At 45.3% G+C, this 25,379-nt stretch overlaps 1 protein-coding gene across 11 annotated transcripts in view; it reads right to left on the bottom strand.

Moving 5' to 3' along the window:
- The window catches only part of LOC119498206 (zinc finger protein 521-like), a 102,807-nt gene that overhangs the window by 63,840 nt on the left and 13,588 nt on the right, over positions 1-25,379 (bottom strand). For 7 of the 11 annotated variants that reach the window (XM_037786819.1, XM_037786820.1, XM_037786812.1 and 4 more), the window contains exon 3: positions 23,092-23,292. The exons of the other annotated variants lie outside the window; for them this stretch is intronic. Coding sequence is in view for 5 of the 7 variants with exons in the window: in XM_037786812.1 (XP_037642740.1) it covers positions 23,092-23,292 (201 nt within the window). In the remaining 2 variants the exon portion in view is untranslated. The remainder of the gene's footprint in view (positions 1-23,091; positions 23,293-25,379) is intronic. 11 annotated transcript variants of the gene reach the window in all.

Raw genomic sequence — 25,379 nt, 5'->3', positions numbered from 1 at the left:
AGCTTACTCTTAAACATAGTGCTTACTTAACAGGCATTTGTGATTCTATTGTTTTTATGCAGTACATCCTCCTGAAACCTTTCAGGGTTTGGGAATAACTCGCTGCTGGCGCCCAGACCTTCGTGTCTGAGGTCCTGGAAGCAGTTCAAGATGGCTTATCACTGCCTGACAGCGACAGAGTACACCTCTTCTATTTAGGAGGCCAAACTCTTATCCAGGTCCAGGACCTTATCTTATCAGAAAAGTGTTTTTGCTATCACTCATCTGCCACTTCTATAGCAAGCTCGACTTTGTTCAAAAGCCATTCTAGTGAAGCAAAGCATGGCCATGTTTTCAGCCGCCAAAACGTTATCTTCCTGTGTGTTGTACCAGAGATCTGTACGTAGTGGTTGTCATAAGAGATGTGTTTGTGTGAGTGTATTTGTGGCACATTGGGGATTGGGGATTCAATGAATAAACAAAAAGCTGACAACTTGTCTGATGTAACACCATGACCCCACTTCATATTCAGAGAGGGGATCTTTTTACAGTTACTGGGAAAAGTAGTGAGCCTCTCCCATGAGACAATGCATGTGTCATCTCAACGCTTTTCCTGTTCTGATGCCCAAATAGCGATGTGTGTCTGAACAACACGCTATCATGTACAGCCCTGTTTGTGACACAATCACTTAAGATCTAATAGAGGAGGTGGTGAGAGAATTTTTCACATTAGCTAAGCCTGCAATCTCCCTGACTGAGAGAGAGAGGGGTGGTCGATTTTTTTGGGACTAATTCCAGTCAGATGAACGAAATCACTCAGTTGATTCAGGACCGAGAGCTCAGAGGACACAGAGCTGTTGGAGGAGGCCCAGGGCTGGGCTTTACTCACAGTAGTCCCGCTACATCCCTGTTTTAAGACATCAAATCCAGTCAAAATGAAACACTGATAATTCCCAGTAGCTGTCAACAAAAGTGCCAGGTGGCCAGACGTGGCTTTTTGGACTAGGAAGCTGATTAGCACGCATAAAAATACACACAAATAGTTTTTGCTGCTATTTACCATTAGATACTCAGCCTCCGAGATAGTATTGTCTGTGCGCGTGTGGGTTTGTGCATCGTGTGTATACTCAGCCTGTCTCCCTCTTTCCCTCTTAGCAAACACAATATGTTTTTTACACATCACTGAGAAATGTCAGGTCCCCCCCACCCCGCCCCTTGCTACAGATCAATCAAATCCACTATGCTACAGGATGAGAAAGAGGGGTTGTGAGACGACTGTGAGGAGCAGCGAACAAGGATGCTATCTTTTACTGAACACGGTAGAAAAACAGTAGATGAAATAAGGATTCACTTCCTGGGGTTTCATCAGTGCCGTAGCAGTGAGTTACTCGGTCCTAACATCATGTACGCAACGCATTTTCTGAAGGAGAAATGCACCCCCCCCCCCCCCAAAACTGCAGTCAATGGGGATTTTTTTCACACAGGGCCTGACACAAAGAGCTGGAACATCAAGCGCTGTCCTGACTCTGTGGTCTGGGTGTCCATTATTCTGGCCCTCATGGCTCTGTCTCTCAACCATGGGGAAGCGGCAAACTGTCAACTACTTTGTCCACATTACCCACGTCCCCCAGCTCAGACAGGAGCACTTGGTCACTGTCCCAGAAATCACAGTGCCCCAGTGGCGTCCCAGGAAAGTTAGACAAATGGAAGGCCAGAGGAGGAAAAGTAGGGCGGCCAGTCATCCTTTACTAGGCTTTTTTCTTTCCATGATAGCGAGAGACAATGAAAAGTGGAATTCCATTACTTACTCGCAGAGACGTGTCCCCGCTACACTGATGTCTTTCCACCAACATGGACAAACTGAAATCAATACTAATGATGGCGATCAATAATAATGTTTCTTGAGATAATGCCAGGCCTCTAAAATGACTGAGGATGTTTGTGCTTTGGGCAGGATCTGCCTCGTTTTTGTTCCTGTGAAAATCTGCATCGTGTAACAATCCATATAACCGCAGTGTTTGAACTCTGAAATCATGCCAGAGATGACTTACTGCCGGCTAACACTTTTCTTATCCTCCATAACAACTGCATACTATTACATTGAGGTCACTGAGGGCAGCAACGCATTTAAACACAACATGAATACCAGATAAGGGATGACCAGACCTTTAAAAATAGTTATATTAGTAATATATTTTACTGCTTTAATGCCTGTGCAAAACATGCCGGTTCAGAACGGGCCGAATGCTTGGCCTGTGGTATGGACCCTTGCCATTCTGTTGCTAGGGCAACAGCTTTGGTGTAAGTTTACTTCCTGTCAGCTACTGCATTAACAGACATTACAACAGGAAAGGGTCCGTTAACAATGTTTAGCCTATGTAGTCAAGTTTGAAAAGGTCTATTGCTGCTTGCAGCTTTCTTGAGAAGTGCTCAAACAAACTTCACACTCGACATTGCGCTTCCTTGGGTCCTCGGCAATACACCTGCCATGACCTTTGGTGCGTTCCAAATCGCAATATTTTCTGTTTTTTCTCTTTGTACATACTGCAGCTGCCCTTACAAAGTACGTACTGTTGCATGCAGTATTGGGAAATTGGGAAATAATACTTGGTCATAACATTGCGCCTTGAACTTTGACCCTCTTGCTTGTATATCTGCTGCACAGAGGATTGTGGGTCAGAATAGCCAGAAAAGGACACTAACTTGCACACTGAAAAATGCGACCAGATGCAGTAGGATATCCTGGTATTTTTAGCATACTGCATTTGATAAACTATTTATTGGGACATATTATATATTTTTCTGGCACACTAAATAGGTAGTAAGGGTATTGGAATGCACAGATATTTGTATCACACACCCAGTCGCGGCTGCTCGGAAACACAGGTGAAATACAGTCTGGTTCACGGGGAAAAACACACCGAACTCCGGCTACTCACAGTTAGAAACACCGGTGAAATACACTTAACGGATGTATTAATTAACAGCGGTTATAACGTAGAGCATGTGGCTGTGTCATGTGCCTGTTCCCTCATCGAATAGTGTTTCCCTTCTGTTGAATGATAGCGCCCCCCTTGGTGGTTAGGGATAAGGGTTGGTTCAGGTTTAGGTAGGGGAAACACATATCGACGGGGAAACGGTATTTGACACAACACTGATAGTAACGCTATAGATCTTTTCATTGCCATTCTGTTGCTAGGGCAACAACTTTGGTCCAAGATTATTCTACTTCCTGTCAGCTAACATTACTGCATTAACAAACGTTGCAACAGGAAATACAAATGTGCCCATTCAGAATTTTTATGTTGTCAAGTTTGAAAAGGTCTATCTAACTTAGTAGCCTAAGGCAAACGTACACAATTTGAGTTGCAATGGCAGAGTGGCGCTGTTCCTGTAGGCTATCCGCTCAAGTTCATTAACTCCAGAGAAAAGAAGAAAAGTTCAGTTGTAACATTATCAAGCATCCAGCAGCTAAAGTAGTGAACTGCGGTCAAATGAGCTTCAGTCTGACTCTGCAGACATGACGGATTCTGAAGGCCCATCCCCGTTGCTTTCTATTACTACTAGCCTACTACTACTATTATTACTACTAATACTACTACTAATACTAATAATACTACTACTAATAATAATAATAATTATTATTCTTCTCCTTGATGTTCTTCGACACTGCACGGCCTTATATCCCAAACAATACACCCGCTAAGTGTAAAGTAGATCAGATAAACGGTTCTCGAGATATGCGAAGGACATACCCACATACACACTGACAGAAATTCCTTGCTTTATACTTAAATCATCAATGTTTGATTTGGCAAAAGGTTCAACATAAAAATGGTAATTTATACAACTTGTACGGAGGTTGTCTTGTATGATTAGGTTTCGCCCTGCTTGCTGTTTGTTGTGGTTTTTTTTGTAAGAGAATCAGGGCAGGGCAAAGTCACAGAGACAGGGTGAACAAGAAATTAAATTTTCAAGAGTGCTTAATTTTGCTGCTCTCAAAATTACATCTTTTTTTCAAAATAGAAAAAAAGACAGACAAGAGAAGGGAGACATTTAATTATACCATTATTCAAGAAAGGTGAATTTGGGGTTCATAATAGGTTACTATTCAGAATGCAGTGGGTGGGCTCGAGGGCTAATGTTGATGTCTTATTGTTTCAGTTGAATTTGACTTGACTTGAAGTGTTTGAAATATTAAAAGTGAATCACACTGGAACCACAATACACTTCACAGCATGCATGTCATTACCTCTGTGATGCTGGATATAGTGTTTTTACATTACAAATAAATGCATATTAATTGAATGCCGACTACCACTGTGGCAACACTACATTTTAGTTAAGTGGAGTACTGTATGTTACACAGTATTTACTCATAGGTATAAGATCTATAGGTGCTGCAAATGCAAGATGGTCACAGGAAGTGTTTAGGATGTAGGTGGAGCAGTTTGTGTGTTTATGGTGTCATCTCCTGTAGAACTGAGCTGCAGGTGGCGTGGAGAGGAAGGACAGTTGACCACTTCAGGTAGGGCTACAGCACAAACAGGAAGGAGGCTGTTCCCCAGGTCTTGGCTGGACCAGCAGCCACAGTGAGCCTCCCAGGGGGAGAGAGGAGGATGACAATCTGTCCCACAGCATGGCCCTTCACCGCCTGCCTCACTGCACTGGCTCTAAGGGAGTGCTGGGCCAGGCGGGACTGGGCTGGGCTGGGCTTCAATCGGCAGGGGAGCCTCTCTCTCTCTCTGTGTGTGTGTGTGTGTGTGTGTGTGTGTGGGTGGGTGTGTGCTGCTCCCTCAACACTGCGGCAGACCAGGCGCAGGACCCAGTGGACAGTCAGCTAGCCAGTCAGTCAGTCAGCCACTGCGAGAGATGCTGCAGCACTACATGTGCTCTACTATGCTACGACTCTATTAATATTTCCTCACTGCGCAATAGTTTACTTGGATGCTCTTTTTATTTTCCCCACTCTTAGTTACTCACGGAAAATTTGATTTATGTGGAGAAGAAAAAAATTGTTGTGCGTTAAGAAATATGCTGAGTTACTGTATGGTTGCTTCATTAAAATAGGGTTTGCTCTGCAAGTTTCAAGAGGCGCTATCCATTACTTAAAACCACGCACGGCACACACGGAATTCGGAAAATAGGCTCTAATTCTTTTTAATCAAACCACCTCATAGTGACCCATAAAACTTGAGCTACTATTTCACATTTTAAGGATAACTTCAGACACTTGGATCTATGTTTCAGTACACTGGGAATATGTTTGAAAAAAGGGCAGTTAGTCTGCCAAATATCCATAAAAAGTCTTATATCTAGACCTCTTTTCTTCTTTCTACGGAGGACGACGGAAACCACATGCATATGGACAAACAACCCCGAGATGCATGTGTTAGCTTTAGTATTAGCATTTATCAGAAAAAGCCTGACCCTGCCTCTTGACCCATGACCTTTGGTTCCCCTGATTAATACACTGTGGCTCTATTTGATATCTCCTCAACGCCACCCCAGCTTGTCAGTGGTAAAACAACCGGAGACAGCCCAGGAGGGAGAAGAAAACATGCATCTTGGAGAGGAGAGCGGGAGGGGAAGAAAAACAAGCATCAACTCAAGCAAGACGATGTATTTTCATGCATCCCTGTCTTAAATGTCAAGATTTCTTAACCCTCAGTGGCTGCAGCGCTGACACCTCTCCAAGGTTCAACAGAAACCGCATTCATTAATAATTAGCTTAGCTGTGAGAACGGGGGGAGTGAGACCGAGAATGAAAGAGCCAGCGAGACGGCTAAAATTTAAACTTCTGTTCTTTCCCGAGAGAATCGGATTTCACTACAAGTTGTTTTTTCATTCTTCTTCCATTTCTTGTTTTCCTGGTTTGTTGGCCAGAATCCCGCAGGCGGCCCACGAACGAGCGATGCAGACGTCGCATCAGCCGTACTACTCCCTCCTCTCCTTAATCATGGCTCTAATACCCTCCAGATGAATAAACATCTTCATCCCCTCTCCGTTGAAGCCAGAAGGCTCCTCCACTCTCGAATCCAAGAAAGGCAGAAAGAAAGAAACGGAGAGTTGAAGAAGGAGCGCAGGAAAAAGGATGACAGATGGAAGGGTGGATCAATGTCGAAATGAACCAACAGCAAAGTAACAAAGCCACGGCAAGATTTCCTGGTTCTTCCCATAATTCGTCTGATCTATTTCCCCCTTGACACAATTATCACAGTCCTCCTAATTATTTTTTTCCTTCTTTAACAGATTTCTAATGACAGGCTGTGTTTTTTATGATCATGTTTGTAAAGTGGAGGTTTTGCGGGCTGTTGTGCAACCTTGTCGCCTCAGACTGTGTCCACAGACTGCACAGGAAGGGGGAAGGGGGCGGAGAGGGAGGAGGCGGGGGGGGGGTTGTCTCTGGAGAATGGGCCAGGCCCCAGACCAGCACTTCCCTGGCCCAGTAACTGTGCCAGAATACTCATGACATGTGTGTACAGTATGTGAGCGCAAATGGCAGACAGATTTAGGGGTTTGCTTTGTTTCCCCCCCTCTATTGTTTTCTGCCGGTATCCAGGCAGCTCATCATCATATCTTAATGCTACTAAGTATTATGAAAACACACGCACAAAAACATGCACGCGCCTCACAGAGTGAAGCGGTTCCTTCGTTGCCCTCACCCTCATCTTCATTTGCAGAACAGGGCTGGAATATGAGGCCTGAATACAACCAGACAAATGACTACGGGGCATTTTACTTATTCATTCATCACTTCACATTGATTTATTCCTGTTTATCTATTTATCAGCTGAAAAAAACAAAAAACTTTCCCCTGGATTGTTTTTGCTTAAAGTTTGCATGCTGACGTACTTGGTAAAAAACTTTCAGGGTCACTGACAAAAAAAATCCTTTAAAGAGATTAATAATAATAATAACTAAATAATAAATAACTTTATTTATGTAGCACCTCTCAAAACTACCGTTACAAAGTGCTTCACAATCATAGACTGTATATAAAAAGTGGACATAGTCATCACGTCACCCATTGGTTTGTGGACTGCTGTTTTGGCCTTGAGTTTGGCATTTTGGCCGTCGGCATCTTGGTTTTTTTGCAACAAGAAGTGACAGGAGAGGGTGGTACAGCCAAACGCTGACATTTTTAGGCGACCGAAAAGGTTATAATTAACTTTTATTAACTGAAAACACAAACCTGTGAAAGGATTAAAGTTCTAAGACGAAAACATAGACAACTTCCAGACCGGACAACGCCGTGGCAGAGACGTGCCAATCACAAGGTATAGCCATGCCCTAAAGTATACCCTGCTTTATGGTCTATTTGACTCTAAATGGGACCATAATTTACTAAATAAACATCATGTTGTATTGAAGAAGACTTTAAACTAGTGATTGAGACCATAAACTCATGTTTACAATGTTTACTGAGGTAATAAATCAAGTGAGAAGTAGGGTCACTTTCTCATAGACTTCTATACAATAAGACTTCTTTTTGCAACCAGAGGAGTCGCCCCCTGCTGGCTATTAGAAAGAATGCAAGTTTAAGGCACTACCGTATTGGCTTCACTTTCAGACCTGGAGTTGCCAGTGTTCACAATGAAGGACGAATAAAAAGAAAGCAGGAGCAATCGAATACAAGAACACAGTCAAAAATAAAAAATAACACAGATTATTGAGGATCTTGAATACCTCTTCTCACTCAAACACCTCAATGGATACTTCTTCTCTCCCTATTTACATAGGCCCAGCACTCCTTGGCTTAGTAACCATTTACTTAGTTACACGCCACCACCTGGGAGGCTATTTACGTCTCTCTCTGGAGAGGAACTCGGTATGACTGCCAACCAAACCAACACCCCCATATGAGTTATCATCCATTCAACACAAGTAAACTTGAGGAAAGACCTCAGATGCTCAGTATGACTTTACATTTGGACTCTGCTTATACAATATTAAGTGAATAAATCAAATATTAGAAGTGAGCCATGTGTTAATAAAAAAGAAAAGACTGCAGCATATTAAATATTTCAGTTTTTTGTGACCTTTTCTTAAAGATTTATGCAACCCTCCCGCAGAAATGAGGAGTTTCCCTTCTTATATGTGGTAATCTCTACGTCTATCTGAATATGCAGCTCGCTGCGATGAACCCATTTCAAGGATCATCATTCCAGAGAGTGGATGTAATAGTCCCCCAATATCAGTTATCACTGACAGCAACATCCATATCAGCTAATTACTTTTCATTGGGCTTGTAGACGAGAGGACATCAGCCTTTATCTGTATATGAAGGGAGAAGACATTACTATTATGCTATTACTGTGAAAGAGCCGTACCACTAATATAGGAACGGCGTACAATGAGCCGGTAATAAAACCTGCGTCACTCCTCCGGTGGATATTTGGCTACTTTGAATATCAAGAGAATATTACCAATAAGGTGACCTTTAATTACATTTGGCATGCAAATAAGTTGACAAGTCAGGAAAAGAGCAGGAGAAATAGATGTTCTAAGATTACAGTTGGAGTCCTGATGACACGCATAACACAAAGAGGAGTCCTACTCGCCTGGTAACAGGAGCCACGCTGCTTTTTTCTTTAACCAGCATATATCCAGCACAAACAGAGGAAGCCAATAGGTCAGAGCAGCGCTTTCTCCCTCCCTTAATTTGTATTTTCCTTAGCGTTCTCGGGTTAGTGAGGTGACTGTCGTCTCCGCGGCTGTTCATTGTCTGAGGGAGGAGTTGGAGTTGGGGAATATAATCCCACGCACTATGCATACAGCAGGGAGGAAGTATGGGCACAGAGGTGGTGCACGACCCCCTGGGTAATTTGTAAAACATGAGGCATGGCACCCGAGCGCCATGCTGATGCTCGGGGTCAGGTGACTCAGTCGCAGGTGCGCCATGGGAGGATCTCTGGTGAAGAGGCGCGCCTCCCACAACAGAGCATGGTGGGCAACATGATGTTTTCTGAACATGGAAGTCTCTAGGAAGTTGCCTCGGTCTTTATTTTTAGGAATGTGTTTGAGCACGGGAAACGTAGCAGAGGTGGTAGCTAGAATTCTTTTTTATTTAGCTGGATGATCAGCTTGTATCTGTGATTGAAGCTCAATAGATCCCTGAGACGCATTTAGGAACATGATAGCACAAACGCACAATACATGCCCGAGCCCACACGTGTCGCTTTAATAAGAAGTCTTGATTAGGATTCGGCGGACGAAGCATCCCTCATGCACTCTGCTTTGCTAGGCCTCAGATAACCTTTATCCTATAGGGTTTAATTAATGTCAGCCAGTCTGCTCTGCCTTTCAGAAGGAAACGACTTATTTCTCTGCCCTCATGGAGCTCAAATCCCTCTGTTTCACTGGTGAGGCTGGCTGCCTTGTTTATCCCAACTACAGGTACTGCTCCCTATTAAGGCCAACACTTGTTACGGGGAAAAGGTTGAATTATTTACCAACAGTAGAGGGGGAGGAAGAGAGAGGGAGAAAGAAGCAGAGAGAGAGAGAGGCATTTCATACATGGGATGAGATTTTTATGTTGTTGTTTTTGATGTTATGAACAAGATTAATGATCCATGGACATTAGATGCAGGTGCTGATTACTAAGGAAAGGGGGCATACAATAAGTGGAAAATAAGGCCATACAGGGATGAGTAAATTACCACATCTTTGATGAAAAACACCTAGTAGGTAGAGTCTTATACGTGTGGTCATGTGTAAATAGATGAATGTGTTTTGGTAAATAGATACCGAGGGTGCTTGTGCGCACTCTTCACCCAGGGCTAACTGTCTGCATTCTATCTGCATCTCAGCCTCTCTGCACAATACAACAAAACATACAGAAAACAAAAGGGAGCACAGAGGGGGAGAACGAAGAGACAGACCAAACAATAAACTCGACCACAAGAGACAGAGTTTGACTTTGTGTGTGCGTGTGTGTGTGTGTGCGTATCGAGGAGGGAGAGGAGGACGAGGGAGATGAAGACAAATGCAGAAAGGGAGAGAGACAGAGGGCGGCGGAGAAAACGAAAGACAGAGGGAGAAATCAAATTTGCAAGAACATAACAAAAAGCTGTATCTCCGACAAAAGAGAACACACAAGGGTATTTGTCTAGCTGTCTGCACCAGCAGGATCCTCTGAAAGTTTATTAAACTAGAACCCTTCAAGAGAAGGCAGAGAGTAGTAAACTATACTACTGGGGAGGAAAAGAGAGAGGGAGAGGGAACGAGGGGGGTTGAAAGAGAAAAAAAAGCTTTGCTTTTCAGCCTCTGTCTCAGAAATTCTTTTATTTCAGCCATGCATTAAGTAACCTCCCCACTGAGTTCTGCTCCCCTTCCTGGTGTGGATAAAGCCGTCCCTCGGGGGAGCCGCTGGTAATTTCCAGCTTCGCCAGAAACTCAGGTATTAGAAAAGACCGCTCAGGGACCTGCCACAATATACCTTCACAATTTCATACGCTCTGAAAAAAGGGGGGAGCCCCTCCCTCGCAGCCCACCCCCACCCTCCCAGTAAACCCCCTCGAGGGTCCCCAGTTCAAATTTCTGAAGTGCAGACAACGGGTGTATGTGTGGGGGGAGGGGAGGGTGGTGGTGGGGGGCCCGTGGGACTGAGCACCAGCAATAGAAAATCCACTGCATAGAGGAGAAAAAAGCATTTCCTCTCTGGTCTGGCAGGAGTGCCTTTTTTTCCCCTGGCTCCCACCAGAGGCTTTTTACAAAACATGTGTTGCTGACATGTTGACAGATTGCTCAGTGAAGTGTTAGGCGCATGCACACGGCTGGCCATTTAGGGGGACATGGCTTCCTACCCAACATCCTCTACCTGAGGCACCATGTTTTATACATCATCCCCCAAAGAAAAAAAGGAAACAATAAAAGGTAAGGGAGTTGCTTCCTTTGTGAGGAAAGCAGAATATCAGAGAGCAGGGAGAGAGACTGCGTATAATGCTGCCTTAGCTGAACTGCGGCGATGGGGAGGAGCAACGGAAGTGAGAATAAGGGAGGGAAATGGTTTCAGGCAGGAAAGGAGATAAAGCAGAGAGGTGGGAAAAGGAGCTCGAGGGTGCATGGTATGCTTACGTAGAGCAGGTGAGCCTGTCATCCCAATAAGAAGCCCAAAACACCTTCTCTTTGTCTTCCTGTGTTGAAGCCACCAATAGCAGGCGGGAGGATTGAATCTGATCAAAGGCCAGCTCCCAGATCCAACTTTTGCTCCTATCAGGGTATCGACAGCACACGTCTTAATCGCCCTGCGGCTCAAAAAGTGCTGCCGTGGCAACAGGATGGAAATGGGGATCATAATGTATTCATGGTGCCGGCGACCTGGGGGCTGCGGAGCGCGCTCTCTGGGGACCGCACTTTACCCAGAGCCAGACGTGTCTGGGCAAAATCACTCCACACAAGACAGCAGCAGAATACTGAGGAGCCATGACAGGATGGAGGGAGGGAGGGAGGGAGAAAGAGAAAGAGGGGAGGCAGCAGAGAGAGAGCTACGGATAGAAATGGAAGATGATAATAGAAAACAAAGACGGAGAAGGACATTAGAGGTAAACAATGGCTGCTGAGTGAGTTTACAGTATAGAAAGGAGGGAAAGGTTGCAGTACTGACTTGAAACTTCAAAACACAAAAGATCTGAGGCTTGAGGAGTAGAAAAAAACAGGATGTGATTGGTGGGAAGGGGCTTGCTGGGATGAGTGGCTCTACCTTGAGAAGCCTGATGCTGCTTGACCAGGTGGGTGGTTGGCTGGGAAATAAATTGCAGAGGAAATTGGTCCAGATTATCAGGGCCACAAAGAGACATGGCCCTTTGGCCACGGGCAAGGATGGATAAATGGCTGGATGAGTAAATGAATAGAGGGATAGAGAGGGAGGAAGATTGATGGCTGAGCAGATGGATGGTTCAGTCGGACTGAGAGTCCAGCTACCCACCACCCACATCCTGAAAAATAAATGCTTACATTGGAGATTCATCTTCAGCTTTTTTTTCCTGGCTGAATGTAATGCGCTCTCTGACCCTTTCCATCCTAATGATCTCACCCTCCTCCTCCTTCTCCTCCTCACACACACACACACCGACGCATACACGTTCTCATACACACCCACAAAAATGCTCACACGCACAAACAAACAAACACAAAGCTATAGCCTGACCTGCTTTTCCTCAACAGGAGGGCAGCTACAACAGGCACCATGCCAGGTAAACATCCTCAAGCCTTGTGCACTCACTGCAGAGGGTAAAGCTCAATGCTGGAAACACACTCTAAAATACAAGGAATAGTCAATTATGTTTAGGACTGAGAAGACATTCGTAGAATATATATTCCTCTTACATGGCCCTCCTGCTGTATTTAAAAATAAAAAAATGAAAAAGACAACTTTTGCTGCATTTTATATCAAGGTTCCTTTCTGTAACGGAAAGTCATAACACTCCCCCCTAGAGGTGATGATTCGAATGCATTAAATCGCCCCAAAATGAGAGGATTCACCTGCAGACTGCGGCGCGTCCTACAGCACTAACTATCCTCCACACGTAGTACACCCTCAGGCATTCAACCTAGGGCCAAAGACAGCTCCCCTGTCTGTCTTTCCTCCCTTCCCTTTAGCTGACAGGTTCTTCGACTGCTAAGCTCCAACACGGACCTCTGTGTTCGAGATGACTGTGCAGAACAATCAAGGGAGAGACGGAGAGAAAGAAAGAGGAGGAGTGATGAAGAGGGGCGAGAGAGGGAGTGAAGAAGAGGTAGAGAGAAACAAGGACATCAACAACTTGTTCTCACAGAGAGATGACCCCTGGCCATCCCGAGGCATCTGGTTTATCTAGCTGTCTGAGTAAGCCACGCACACACCTAATGACTCCAGCCCGGTCCGTGTCCCATAGGTTTTTTTATCCCGGATTATGGATGGGGAATGACAATGGGCTGGTAAACTACTGCGCCTCACGTCTAGGAGTTCGTATCAGACAAGGAGTTCTTCGTGATGAAAAGGCCGGGGTGAGTTGAGAACAAGGTTCAAAGTTACGGAGAAGTTACAACGTTAGTTTCCGAATTATATTCACAATCTGGTGTAAGATTAATGTATCCTTTAAGACACCTATACTTGTAATTGCTGATTTGTATGCATCATAAATAGTATCTCAAACTGAAGGTCAACTAAACCCATAATTCTGAGTTGCGCATAATGTTGGCGGCCAATACGGAGACGTGGTTTGGACTCTAACCTCCCTGTTTTTTTCCCCTCATGTTGCATGGCGCTGCTGAACAGGCCTCAATCTACTTCTGCGGTGGAGATTAGTAATCATCTAGGGTCTTCATATTGATGGCCGGGCTCAGCTTGTTTGCATATTTACTGGCCTCAGAGCCCAGTCGCCTGAGGTGAGAAGCAAATTACATTTCTGCTTTACCCCCACGCTCACAACTCTCTCACACTCTTTCGATTTCTAGCCCTCGTTTTGTTTTTTTTGCCTCCCAACCTTTTTTTCCCCCAACCTCGTTTCTCTTAACATGCTGATCAGTCATCTTGCGGTAAGCATCCTTGCCTGCCCCGGTTGCATCCGAATAGCGGTCTCATTTGGCTAACATCATCACAGCGTAATCTTGTTGGAGAGAGCAATCAGTTTACTTTGGAATTAGGTATTCCGTTGGCGGGCCCGGAGAGAGGGAAGGCTCACAGGGTTTAAAGGATGCAAACGAAAGCATGCTCTCCAGAATACAGTCTTGAGCCTGATTGGGCGATAACAACCCACACAGGCTCCATGTGAGAGTAATGAATGGCCAATGGGAGGCCTGAATAATAATGCAATTGGATTAAAATCCAATCACACGATGGTTTTTGTCTGTTGACTTTGTTTGTGGGGTATGTTCTACAAACCAAGTTCATGATGAGAAAGATGCATCATGCTTTGACTGGGGGCACATAATGTCCCAATATACAGATTACCACTCTGTTTACTACGGCCCAATCTCTCTTGGCTGTCAGTCAGTCCTGCAGGATTTTGTTGATCTGATTTCAGTGGACATGCGTTGCATATAGGATGAGCCCGATAACACGATGAAATGATAGTAACAGTTGCATGTTCTTTGCCGTCTTAAATCAGCGGCTTATTTAGAGAATGGCTACCACAGGTGGCGAGTTACTATTTAATCAGGGATGTTAATGTCTTGGTTTATCACGGAGGCATGTACCAAGCTGGCACAGCCTTCCGCAGAATCCCAGCCACTCGTTGGGAGGCCATCTCTTAGGAGAGGCTCTCTGATCAAATCGATTGACTCCTCCAGGATGATCGATCAGCCAGGCAGGTTGGAGGTGGAATAGATTAGATGACCTTTACATTCTCAGCGGCGTTGGACCCCCCACTGTCCACTGCTCTTAACATTAAGAGGACATCTCTGTATCACCTGACAGCATGGCTTTACTGACACGCCGTTACATTCTGTACCAACGCACAATGTTCCCTCTGCCAAAGCCTAGTCCAGCTGGTGGCCTCGGAGACCTCAAACGACACCCATCCTGCTCATAAAAACTAAATTTATGAACCCAACTTCCAGTCCGAAAAATGGCAATTAGCACTAAGGAACAAATGTGTTACTTCACATGATATTTGAGAATCCCTGTCCTAGTGGGTGGCTGAACTCCCCATATCCTGAAGTATAGGAGTGGCCCTATAGCAGCCCCCACCCAAACACTACCCCCTGGCCAACAAAAACAACCCCTTGGAGGGGTAGAGGAGAGGGGGGGAAACGTTGAGTCGATGATAGTGTAGCCCCAAAGTTCCTAAACCACAGTGGCTATAGCAGGATGCCGTCACAGCTGGCTCCGCTCCTTCCTGTGGGCCCGCTCCATGGAGCTCAGCCCTGCTGGGAGACATAAACCTGTCGGACTGGTCACTCTTTCCACCGCCCTCCGTCTCCCTCCTTCCTTTCCTCCCATTACTGGCAAGTTTGGCAAAAGCCATCTAAGGGAAAAAGCCCTATGGGGATCAATGTGCAGAACATTTCCACGCAGACATAAGCTAAATCCTATGACCTTTTCATTAGGGAGTATTGACATGATTCATAGATGTTTCTTTAAGGTGTCTGCGAATGAGGTGCGTCCTGATTGGTGAACTTTTCTTTGTCTCAAAGCCATGTTACATCCTGTCGACTCCTGGTGTAAAGTTATTGAAGTGAAACATGCCATCAAAAAGCTCAGAGTGTTAATTACAAACCAAGTGTTTGTTCACGTTACGCACTTCACACAATTGTTTATAAAATCAATCCAGAGCGAGTGAACCCTCATTTGCCACATAACACACCAGACACCTGTTAATGAGGTGCCATCTGATCAAAGGATATGGGATTACTGAAAACAGAAGTACAAAATAACCTTCTTAAAGGAGCAGTGTGTATAATTTAATGCCATCTCGTGGTGAGGTTGCAGATTGCATCCCTTTCCAAGCGAGTTGGAGAAATCACAATGGCCTTCAGGGAACATATAAAAACGCAAAAGTCTCTATCTAGAGCCAGTATTTGGTTTGTTCGTTCTGTGCTACTGTAGAAACATGGCAGAGCAACATGGCAAATCTGTGAAGAGGACCTTCCCTATGTAGATATGATGATTATACACTAATGAAAACATAGTTATGACTATTAAATTCCATTTCTGCTAATAGATCCCCCTAAATGCTACACACTGGACCTTTAAGATATATGCATTTTTTAGCATAACATTGTATTTTATTACTTAAAAAGGTAGAAACAAACCTGCACAACTGATTTGTTCTTTGCAAATTCAGAGAAGAGAGAAAATAAATCAACATTTCACAAAGCACTTGTTAGAAAACCGAGCCCAGAATGCCCATAAAGTTTTTTTTTTTGTGCCTATGTTTCTCTGTATCGGCTTCATCATTATTCTGGTGAGCAGTCCCACGTTTGAAAGAGAAAAAAAAGAAAATCATTTGAATTCTGGGGACCCAGAGGAGAGTGAGCAAAACCCAGAGGTAAGATCCAAGCTCGCTCTCCGTGCCCTTCCGTCGGCTGCCTACCTGGTAAACATCTCCACAAGCTCCTTGCTTTCAAAACACGTCAACCGGTGCCTATGTACTTTCGACTGGCCGGCCAAGCAGGAATTGAGACTTTATTTGTTTTTTTTACTTTTTCCTGTCTCTCTTCTGAGCCACTGCACATAACCTGTCTGGCATTAATGATGTTGTTAATAAAATGCGGCTGGTCTGTGGGTGGATTTGCCTGGCAGGCCTGGTGCCTGTCCTTCTCAGAGATAAGCCCACTGCTGGCCTTATCTACCTCCCACAGCCCCACCCAGCCGTGCCGTGCACTGGACACACAACCAGTCAACTCATCACTGACTAATTACCACCTCTGACTGCCTTACAAAGCATCCTGGACTCACATCGCTGCTGCTGCTGCTGCTGCTGCTAAGATTGGCTCTCTCCTACCTTGACTGTGTCTCTCTCCACTTCTTTGTCTTTTACCCAACCCCCTTTCTATCTCTGTCCTTCCCATATATCAATACATTTCACTTGTCTCTCCTGGCTAGTTCTCTCCTCTTCTACTATTTGTCTCAGCCAACAAGCTATTAGATTATAAGTGCTGAGTTTTATGCTGGTATTTTCCAACTGGAATATGCTACATCGTGGGTGTTCAGGTACATCTTGTGCCTACCTTCCAGCGTATGTCTATGCATTTTGAAAAGGACTAATGCCATTTATGTTACAGTTTCTCAGTGAGGGGCTTATGCCATTCGCGAGCCGGAGTCGGTTCAGTCTCATAGCTTCAGCAGGGCAGCCGAAAGTCACTTGTGCTACAGAGGGAGGGAGCGGTTTCTTTTATTCAATTGTTTTCCACTTCCACGAGCGTGTGCCAAGGGGGAGGAAAGCGCCGGCTTAACACGCTCTGCAATTCAACACGGCCAGACGCAGTCCTATTAAGATTTAATGTGCCATTCTTCTGCTTGTGCCGCTGAAAAAGACTTGCAGGCTGAGGAAGAGAGTGAACAAAGAGCAGGCAGAGCCAGGGCCAGGGAGAGATGAAGAGAGCAAGAGAAACCGAGACAACCGCTCCGTGGCCAGGTCTTTGTCACTCGACTGAAGTCAGTAGTTTCAAAGGGATGCTACATAGTGGAGGGGGAAATAACAACGGTGTCGTTGATATAGTGTTTTTTCACTGCGTGTAGTTCTAGGTGAGTACGTGAGATTATGTCTGTTTTGTCCACATGCCACCCCTGCTATTGTGGCTACCTACTTAAGAAAGAGGTCAACTGGATGGAGTCACAGCATGTGTTTACCCTCTTGGGCGATGAATTATGTGTCGTCTAAAATGCAAAGTGCAAGTACGCAGGTGCTGTGAGGAGGCATGTGTGCACGCGTGTGCGCGATAATACGCGTCTCAGTGTGTGTGTTTGCATGCCTAAGCAGATGACTGATTGAGCAAGCAAGTACATGAGAGTGTTTTAGATAGAGGGGGATGCGAATATGAAGGAGTTGCAGTGCCGGCCATCCTCATCTCTGCCACGAACACAAACACAAGCATAAAGCGCAGGCTCTTCTGTTCTTATTTTGATTGTTTTCCTGCAGAAAACGCAGTCCTCGTCTGACAAAGACCAATAAATACTTTATACAGTGCATAATGTGTGCGGTGTGAAGCACTGGGGAGAGAGAAAGAGGGCGTCCTCACGAGGGCATATGCTTTGAATTCCTAATGACATTCCTGTTAACGTTACTGGCACGGTCGCACAGAGAGGAAACGCACGGGGATGCTGCGCCGTGGAGTCAAACATCTACTTTAATACTCCCTTTCTTTCTCAGCCTCTCTTTTCTCTCCCTACCTATTTCTCTTTCTCGCATAGAGCATGCCCCCCCACACAAACACATACACACAGGAAAGACTCGAGCCCAATTCTGAGAGCTCACTCTAGCATGAGGTCTCTTTTCAGTGGCTGCGTTGTGCCAGAAGTAGCTATTCTCCCCTGACCGCCTCTCCTCCTTTCAAAGCCTTGTAATCAGTGTGCTGCTCTTTGTACCAGGATGTCGCAAGACGCCCCGGCGAAAACACAGCAGAATTTCTGATGAACGGCAGTGGCTCAGAGTTCGGCTAATCAGGTCTTGCTCGTGTCGCTTTCCTCTTATGTGAGCCCTTTTGAAGCAAATAAAGTCTTTGCAGTTTCTTCTTGGCAGCCACAAAGCAGCTGTTGGATCAATACACAAAGTTAGTTGAAAAAAAACCCCAGTACAACCAATAGGAGACTGTTGGAAACAGTTAGTAGAAAACATGGCCTGCCAGGAGCCTGTTCATAGTCGAGGGTATTACTGAATGTTTCCATGCCGCTGACCCAACGGCTTGATGTAAATGAATTCAAACACTTCAAACAAACATGTCGTGGTTGGGAATGGAAAGGGGAAAACATATATCAGTGGGTTTAAGAAATTTGTCTGGTTCGCCGTCGCAAACTGAGACTTCATATTAGAAATGTGTCTAAACTATTTCTATCATATTACCATCCTCTTCATTGTGAGGGGAACTTATTGTTTTTCGCGGAGTATTAATATTTCATTTGTATTTTTCTCATAAATCTGAAACGTATTTTTATTGAAGCAGAGTGCATTTTGCAATGTCTACAGGGAAGAAGAAAGGGGAAATCTACATAATATAAATCCATATATGGCCCAGTTATCTCCCTCTCTTTCTCCGTTGCACCCTCTCTGATTGATTCCTTTATCTGAGGGAAGCAGAAGACATGCTCTGTTTGCTCGCGCAGTGGCCGGCAGGAAAACAGAGAAAGACACTTATTAAAAAGGTCATCTCACAGAGGGTTAAAATAGCAGGGCACGGATCTCTCTGGGGGGAGCAGCCATGCCCCCCTCCTCTACTGAAGGACACAAGAAAAGGTGTTGCTCAAGGGAGCTGGACCCGTAATGAAAGAATGGCCACCAGGCTGACAGCCCGTGTGTGCACTGGACTATTCAAATACCTTCAGAGACGCCGAATTGGAGAGCTGACAGCGAAAGGCTTTGTGGAAACGCAATCTTTTGAATTAAACTCGGAGCTGGATGTGTTATTTTTATTTACAGTGTGGGCTAGCTAGTAAACACGAGTTGAAATGAGCGGAGGTATTTCTTTGGCGAGCAGGTCTGAGGGCATGTTTCCTTGCCTACTACTGCAATCTCATAACAGATGAACTCGTCTTGTGCCAACTGAGAACAAAAGTCAAACTGTAGACACTGTTTCTCTTTCTCCGTGAAGGATCGGTAACAATACAAGGGTGCAGAGACAATACAGTGAGACAGTGAGACAAAGCATTTGTGAAGTGTTTTTTGGAAAGGCCTATGGAATAGCTGTGCCTCCAGCCTCCTGTCTCCTCCCCAGGGCAGCCTAAAGCCCTGTCGGCAGGATGCTGATCCCCACACGGAAACCTGATCCGCAGCCATCCTGGAGCCGGCGGGGGGACGGGGGAGCGCTCTCCCCCCGCGGAGCCCCTCCACTTTCTGCTCCAGAGTTAAAGGGGTGCTCTGGGGGAACATTCCTCTAGCCCTGCCCCAGCCAGCCTCCACTCTCAACTCTCTAGAGGAGCATTCTTCCAGCCCTGCCCTAGCCTTCACTGGGATCTCCTGGGGAGCATTCCTGAAGCCCTGCCCCAGCCCAAGACGGGCTCCCTGGGGACGCATTCCTGCAGCACTCTCTCTCTCTTTCTCTCTCCCCATCTCCCTCGCTCCCTTTCTCAGACTCTCGCCTTCCTCCGCAGTCCAGCATTAGCGCGATCAATAGCACCGATCGCATCAGGGACACGAGGCAATCCATACCCATGCGCTCCCTTAGCGCACTGCAGTGGTCACGGCTTAAGTGCATGGAAAGGTGTTATACCTCTGCCAGACGGGGGGGAGACAATGGCCGCCATTGATCGCAGTGACATGTAACATCTTTCTCTTTTCTCTCTCTGTCCATCGGGCGTGGTCGACATGCAGCTAGAATCTGTTTAGACTTTATTTAGTCTGTTTCGTCTCACTCCTGCGGCGAAACTTACTGTAGAGCACAAAGTATGAGGCCCAGAATAAACACGTGAGGTTGCGGGTTTGTACGGGCATGTCTGGTTCTGGTAATACACTGTATACGCTTATGGGATATCAGCTGGGGGAAAAGAGCTGTCAGGGAACAGCAAGCAAATCTCCATATGTGGATTGGTTCCAGTCAAGCTCTGCAATTTGTTTACCAAAAATAAAACATTTGAAATTGTAAAAATGGAGGGTTTAGCAGGTGCTGGTGGTTGATTAGAAAATGCTTCTAATAAAGGATCCATCTGTGAGTAGAGACTTGATGTAAGGCAGATTAATTGGTCATGGATGTCTACATAATGCCACATAGGAAATCTCCTCCCATATTCTAGAGAATACACAAACACACACACACATTCAAAGTACTTAGTATGCCATCTCGAAGTTTCTTTTCTCCAACTGTGTTTGAATACTAATAGAGTGTTTCTGCGCAATCACAATACCCTAATGGCAATTAGATTCTTTTGTTTGGTTTCCACGGGGGCTCTTATCCAAACTGTGTTTTTTTTCATCATTGAGCAATTAAGAGTTATTTGTCCGTAAGATTGACATTTATAAAAGCCGGGCTTAATTATTGAAAAAATATGGCTGAGTCAGTCATGACCACATTACAGCGGTACTGAACATAAAAGACCTGCCCCTGAAACAAATACTATTATAACATTACCGGCTATCTCCAAATAAGTATAATTTAAAGAGATATTTTAATTCAAGCGGTGTTAGAGGACGTCCCCCTATGACTTAAATAATACCCTTTGTGTTTTTATTTCCTATGTTCCCCTAACAGACTGTCTGCACGTCTGTGCCGGCTTGATGGAATTAGGTGTTACATTGAAAAAAAAAGGGTGACAGGAGGTTCTGCACTTAGTTTCCTTCAAACCCATGCCTGCTTTCATTGGATGACAGTAATGTGAAAGTGAACAGCGCATTGATTTTAACACCTGTAGTCGACGGTGCGTCACTTTGAATTTGCACACACATGAGCACACCAGAGGCACACATACGTGTAAACGAGCGAGCCTGCACCATACAATGAACATGACTGCATTTCTGCTCAAATTAACACCAATGGGGGCATGACAGAAAGCTTACAGTATATACACACACACACAAACAAACACAGGACACGGTTCGTGCGACTTGGATCTTACAGTTAATGGAAAATCTTTGTAAAACTCCTGGGATATCTACAGTACCCTATAATTTGTGGCTTGCTGATTGTGGGTTGTAAAATATGAAATCAAACTGCGCATGAATGTAAACAGAAAAAGAGACTTCACTAGCTTTCTCATGAGCAGGGCTTTGACTCTGCTTTGGAAATGATCAGCTGTAGCTTCTGTGCTACATCAGAAACAGGATTATTACATTTTAGCCTTCTGAACATTTTAGCCTTCTGAACAAGATATTAAGAGACAAAGGCCACGTCCAAAATCGAATACTATGCACTACATACTCAATATGTGTACTATCGTTGAACAGGCTTTTGTGTGAATAAACAGTAGTATGTGTCTTTTCGGACGCACTGAACTTCCTGAGAGCCTCCTTAACAGCTGGAGACGCGTAACCATGGTGACCCGTACCAACCTCATGTGACCAAACGATGATTTGTTAGAATCATAAAGTCTGAACTCATTTTAAAAATATATCAAGCCTGTAGCAAAGTGGAACCTTATAATGACACTTAAAGAAACAGTGTGTAGGATTTGGTGTTATCTAGCAGTGAGGTAACAGATTACAACGTCTCTCGTGTGCCAAGCTCGTAGGATTGCTACGGTTGCCAACGGGAAAATGACCCTCTCTAGAGACAGTTGTTGTAAAAGTAGAGTGCTTAGAGTGTGTGTGGAAGTGAGTGACAAAGCAAGAGAGAGAGCGGTGGCGATGGGAGCGAATAATGTTATTGACTCCGGCCCAAGCAGGAAAAGTTAACAGAGTTAGGTTTGTCCGTTCTGGTCTACTGTAGAAACATGGCGGTGCAACATTGCGGACTCCGTGAAGAGGACCCGCTCCCTATGTAGATATAAACGCCTCATTCAAAGGTAACGAAAACACATAAATTCTTATTTTCAGGTGATTATACACTTAAGAGAACATACTTAATAATTTTATATTCATTTCTACCAATAGATCCTCCTAAATGTTACACACCGTTACATTAAATTGAAGCGTTATTGACGTTACAGAGCTGCCACTACCGCACTGCATTGTGGAATATTTATACCGCCATAGTGTCCGGTGTTTGCATACTCTAATATTTCACCGGAAATAGTATGCAATTTGTGCACTATTGGTTTCATACTAAGGTTTCGGACATACTAACAAATCTCACATTCTATTTTAGTGTACAAAACAGCATGTTAGTATGGAATTTCGGACGCAACCAATGTCTGCGCCCAAACATTGGGAAATGTGTGTCATGTGCTGGACGTGTAAAGGAGGACAGCAAGTCCAGGAGAAGCACATGGAAACCTTCAGTTCACATCATTAGTTCTGTCTGCCACCTTGTCAGAGTATTTATAGCCCTGTTCATCCATCAACAGGTCAATGACACAGTCTGCCAATGGCATCCTTCTCTTTCAGTCCCACTAGGTATTACTACTGCAGCTAGCTAGCACTGGGACCGGCTGGGGGACTTTCCTGGAGCGAGGATCTGTTTCCAGTTGGTGGTCTGGTTACTGTGTGAGGTGTATGTTACACTAGTGAAATATTAGAATTAGTATAGTGCTGTATAAAATGTTACACTGAAACAGGCAAGGACACAATGCACATACTATAAATACACATACTGTAGCCTACAGTGATCTATTATAAGGACACATGGAGGCCCATTTGTATGTCAGGCCTGTAGATATTGATGCGCAGCACATATAAATAATGTGTGTGAGGCCTGTGTGTGTGTGTTGTTGGATATCTACCAAGGAAAGCTGGTAGTCTGGTGTTGTGCTCCCCTTGGTGCAGTGTACTAACACACATAGTGTGGCATATTCTCTGGTGAAGGCGCAGAGCGAGAGTGGGAGTGGGAGAAGAGCTGAGTGGCAGAGTGGAGGGGAGGCTCGGTGGGCTGAACGTTGTTTACCTGTCAGCTGGCATTGATTAATCTTGTGTTCGGTGAGATCGCTCAGCGACTCGAACACCTGCCGGCAGCTGTCGCAGCTGTGCAGCGCCGGCTCCTCGTCGTCCTCTTCTCCCTCTTCTCCTTCCTCCGGAGAGAGCAGCCTCTTCCTCAGACGCCCGGGCTCACCATCCTCCGCCGCCCTCTCGAGGGCGCACTCTGGATCTGCCGAGCCACAGGAAATGACAGCACCACATAGTCAGAGGGGGTGACCCGCACGGTGAGGCACTACAGCTTCCTCTGGGTGACAATAAAATGGATTTCTAGACTCTGGATTTAATAAAAACAATAATAAAAGCTGTAATAAAAATGCAGGTTCAATTTGGGCCTCTGTAACTCAACCACTCATGCCATAACAGAACTGTTGGGCAGGTGAGGGTGAGAGATATACAGGCGCACACAGACAAGGTGGCACGATGCTCACACACAATCTAACACACACATGCACACACACACACCCCTCTGTTATTAGAAATGGTTTTACGTTGTGTTTGCCCTGCTTCACCCAAGCAAAACTTCAGTATATGAAACTAGACTGATGGGAATATGTGTAGTTAATAAATCCTGGATTGCAGTTTTTTGGCTCGACCAAACGAAATATGAAATTCCGCCAGTGAGTGCTGCTGAATTGCATCAGTCAGCGTCTATCAAAGGAGACAGACCTCGCCATATTATCCAGACATCTAGGCCAGGACCGTGGATGTATGGAGCGTATCACAGTAAGACACACAGAAATGAGATTGGTGTGTGTTAGGCTGTCGTCACGACACACTTCCCTAAATTATTCAGCCTTGCTCGCAGGCAGCCGCGGGTCGCACACATCAATATTCTTCAATCCATCTGCAGTTTTGTCTCTCGTTGGCTTTGTGCTGCAGCAGCGCCAGGGGTGGGCGACTGACTCAACCAGGACTAGGAATCATCTTTCAAGGTGCCGGCCTAATCTCGAGTTCTCTTCATGTGACGCTCAAATATTCGGACAACAAATCAAAACCTCGCATTGTTCGCTCAGCGCGCCGTAAACATCTCCTCCTCAGAAGCACAGTAAATCTGGCTTGCAACAGCATCTTATAAATAGGCAGCATGGCCTGCAGCCCTCTTTTTCTCCCCTGCTGTGGCCATTATACTTCACAATAAGACTGATTAAAAAGCCATACTTACAATCAAACAATCATGTCACCCCGGTTAAGGCTTTGTGGGGGGAGACGAGCCCTCGCACTTCACTGGCAGCCATTTTAAAGCCCCACTGATGCAAGTGTTCCTCTCCTGAAACTCCGGAGGGTAACGTTTTTGGAGGAAGCCGATTTTTTTTTTTTTTTTTGCGCCTAGCACTCAGTTAACGGCGCTCGAGGACAAAGGCGTGTGTGGCACCGATGCGCGCAGGTGTGGGTGACTATACACACGGGCGGCCATTTTAAGTCGTCCTCCTGTAGGGTGCTCTTAAAACTGTGAAATTCCTTGAGGAAAGGCGCTTCCAGAACTCATCAAGGCCACCCAGGATTTTTTCCTTTCCCCCCACTCGCGCCAAGTATTGATGTAACATCACACCCTCCATTGTCCTTCCCTCTTGGCGACTGAGGCTCTCGGAACATGCCCTCTAAAAATATCAGCACTGTGGTCCCCGGTGGGACGATGCAGAACAGAACAGAAGGTGTTTCAAGAAAATGAAAATCCCAACCCAATCCTCACAGATGCAGGCCTTTCTTGCTCTGGGGGGAAACACTTCTGACTGAGGCCAAAAGCCACACAATATAGACTAATGATTCATCCGCAGACACAGAATTCACAATATGCACTTTTTTACAGCGTGCCTGTGGAGGAGGTTAAGATTATTTTTTTTCCGACGGCCTTTATGAATCATTAATTTGTCTAATATTACAGTCCTGTCAAGAGAACTGACGGCTGCATTTACGCGTGCAATAAAAATACATTTCTCATATCAGAATGCAGATGTTCGGGTTGTTCATTTTAAGTTGATAGTCTCACATTGTTTCAGGGACATGTATGAGATTAAAACCCAAAAGAGAGTGTGAGTTTCACTTGCTTGTTTTTCTCTTGTTTCGAGTGACAAGTTTCAGCTGCAACTTCCAGTGAATCCAAGCCGGGTCAGTGCTCCGAGTGACCTCCGGTGCACTGCTGTGATGCGGCGCTGGAAGTGTAAACTACTATATGTTTGGGGTTGGGGAAGCGTGAGCGAGGGGCGGGGGGTGGGGGGGCAGTGGGGGCTTGACACGGCAAGGTCACGTCCAACCCTG

This window comes from Sebastes umbrosus, chromosome 12, assembly GCF_015220745.1.
Source record: "Sebastes umbrosus isolate fSebUmb1 chromosome 12, fSebUmb1.pri, whole genome shotgun sequence".
NCBI lineage: Eukaryota > Metazoa > Chordata > Actinopteri > Perciformes > Sebastidae > Sebastes > Sebastes umbrosus.
The sequence above is the reverse complement of the archived record's forward strand: the minus strand, read 5'-3'. Positions and strand labels throughout refer to the sequence as shown.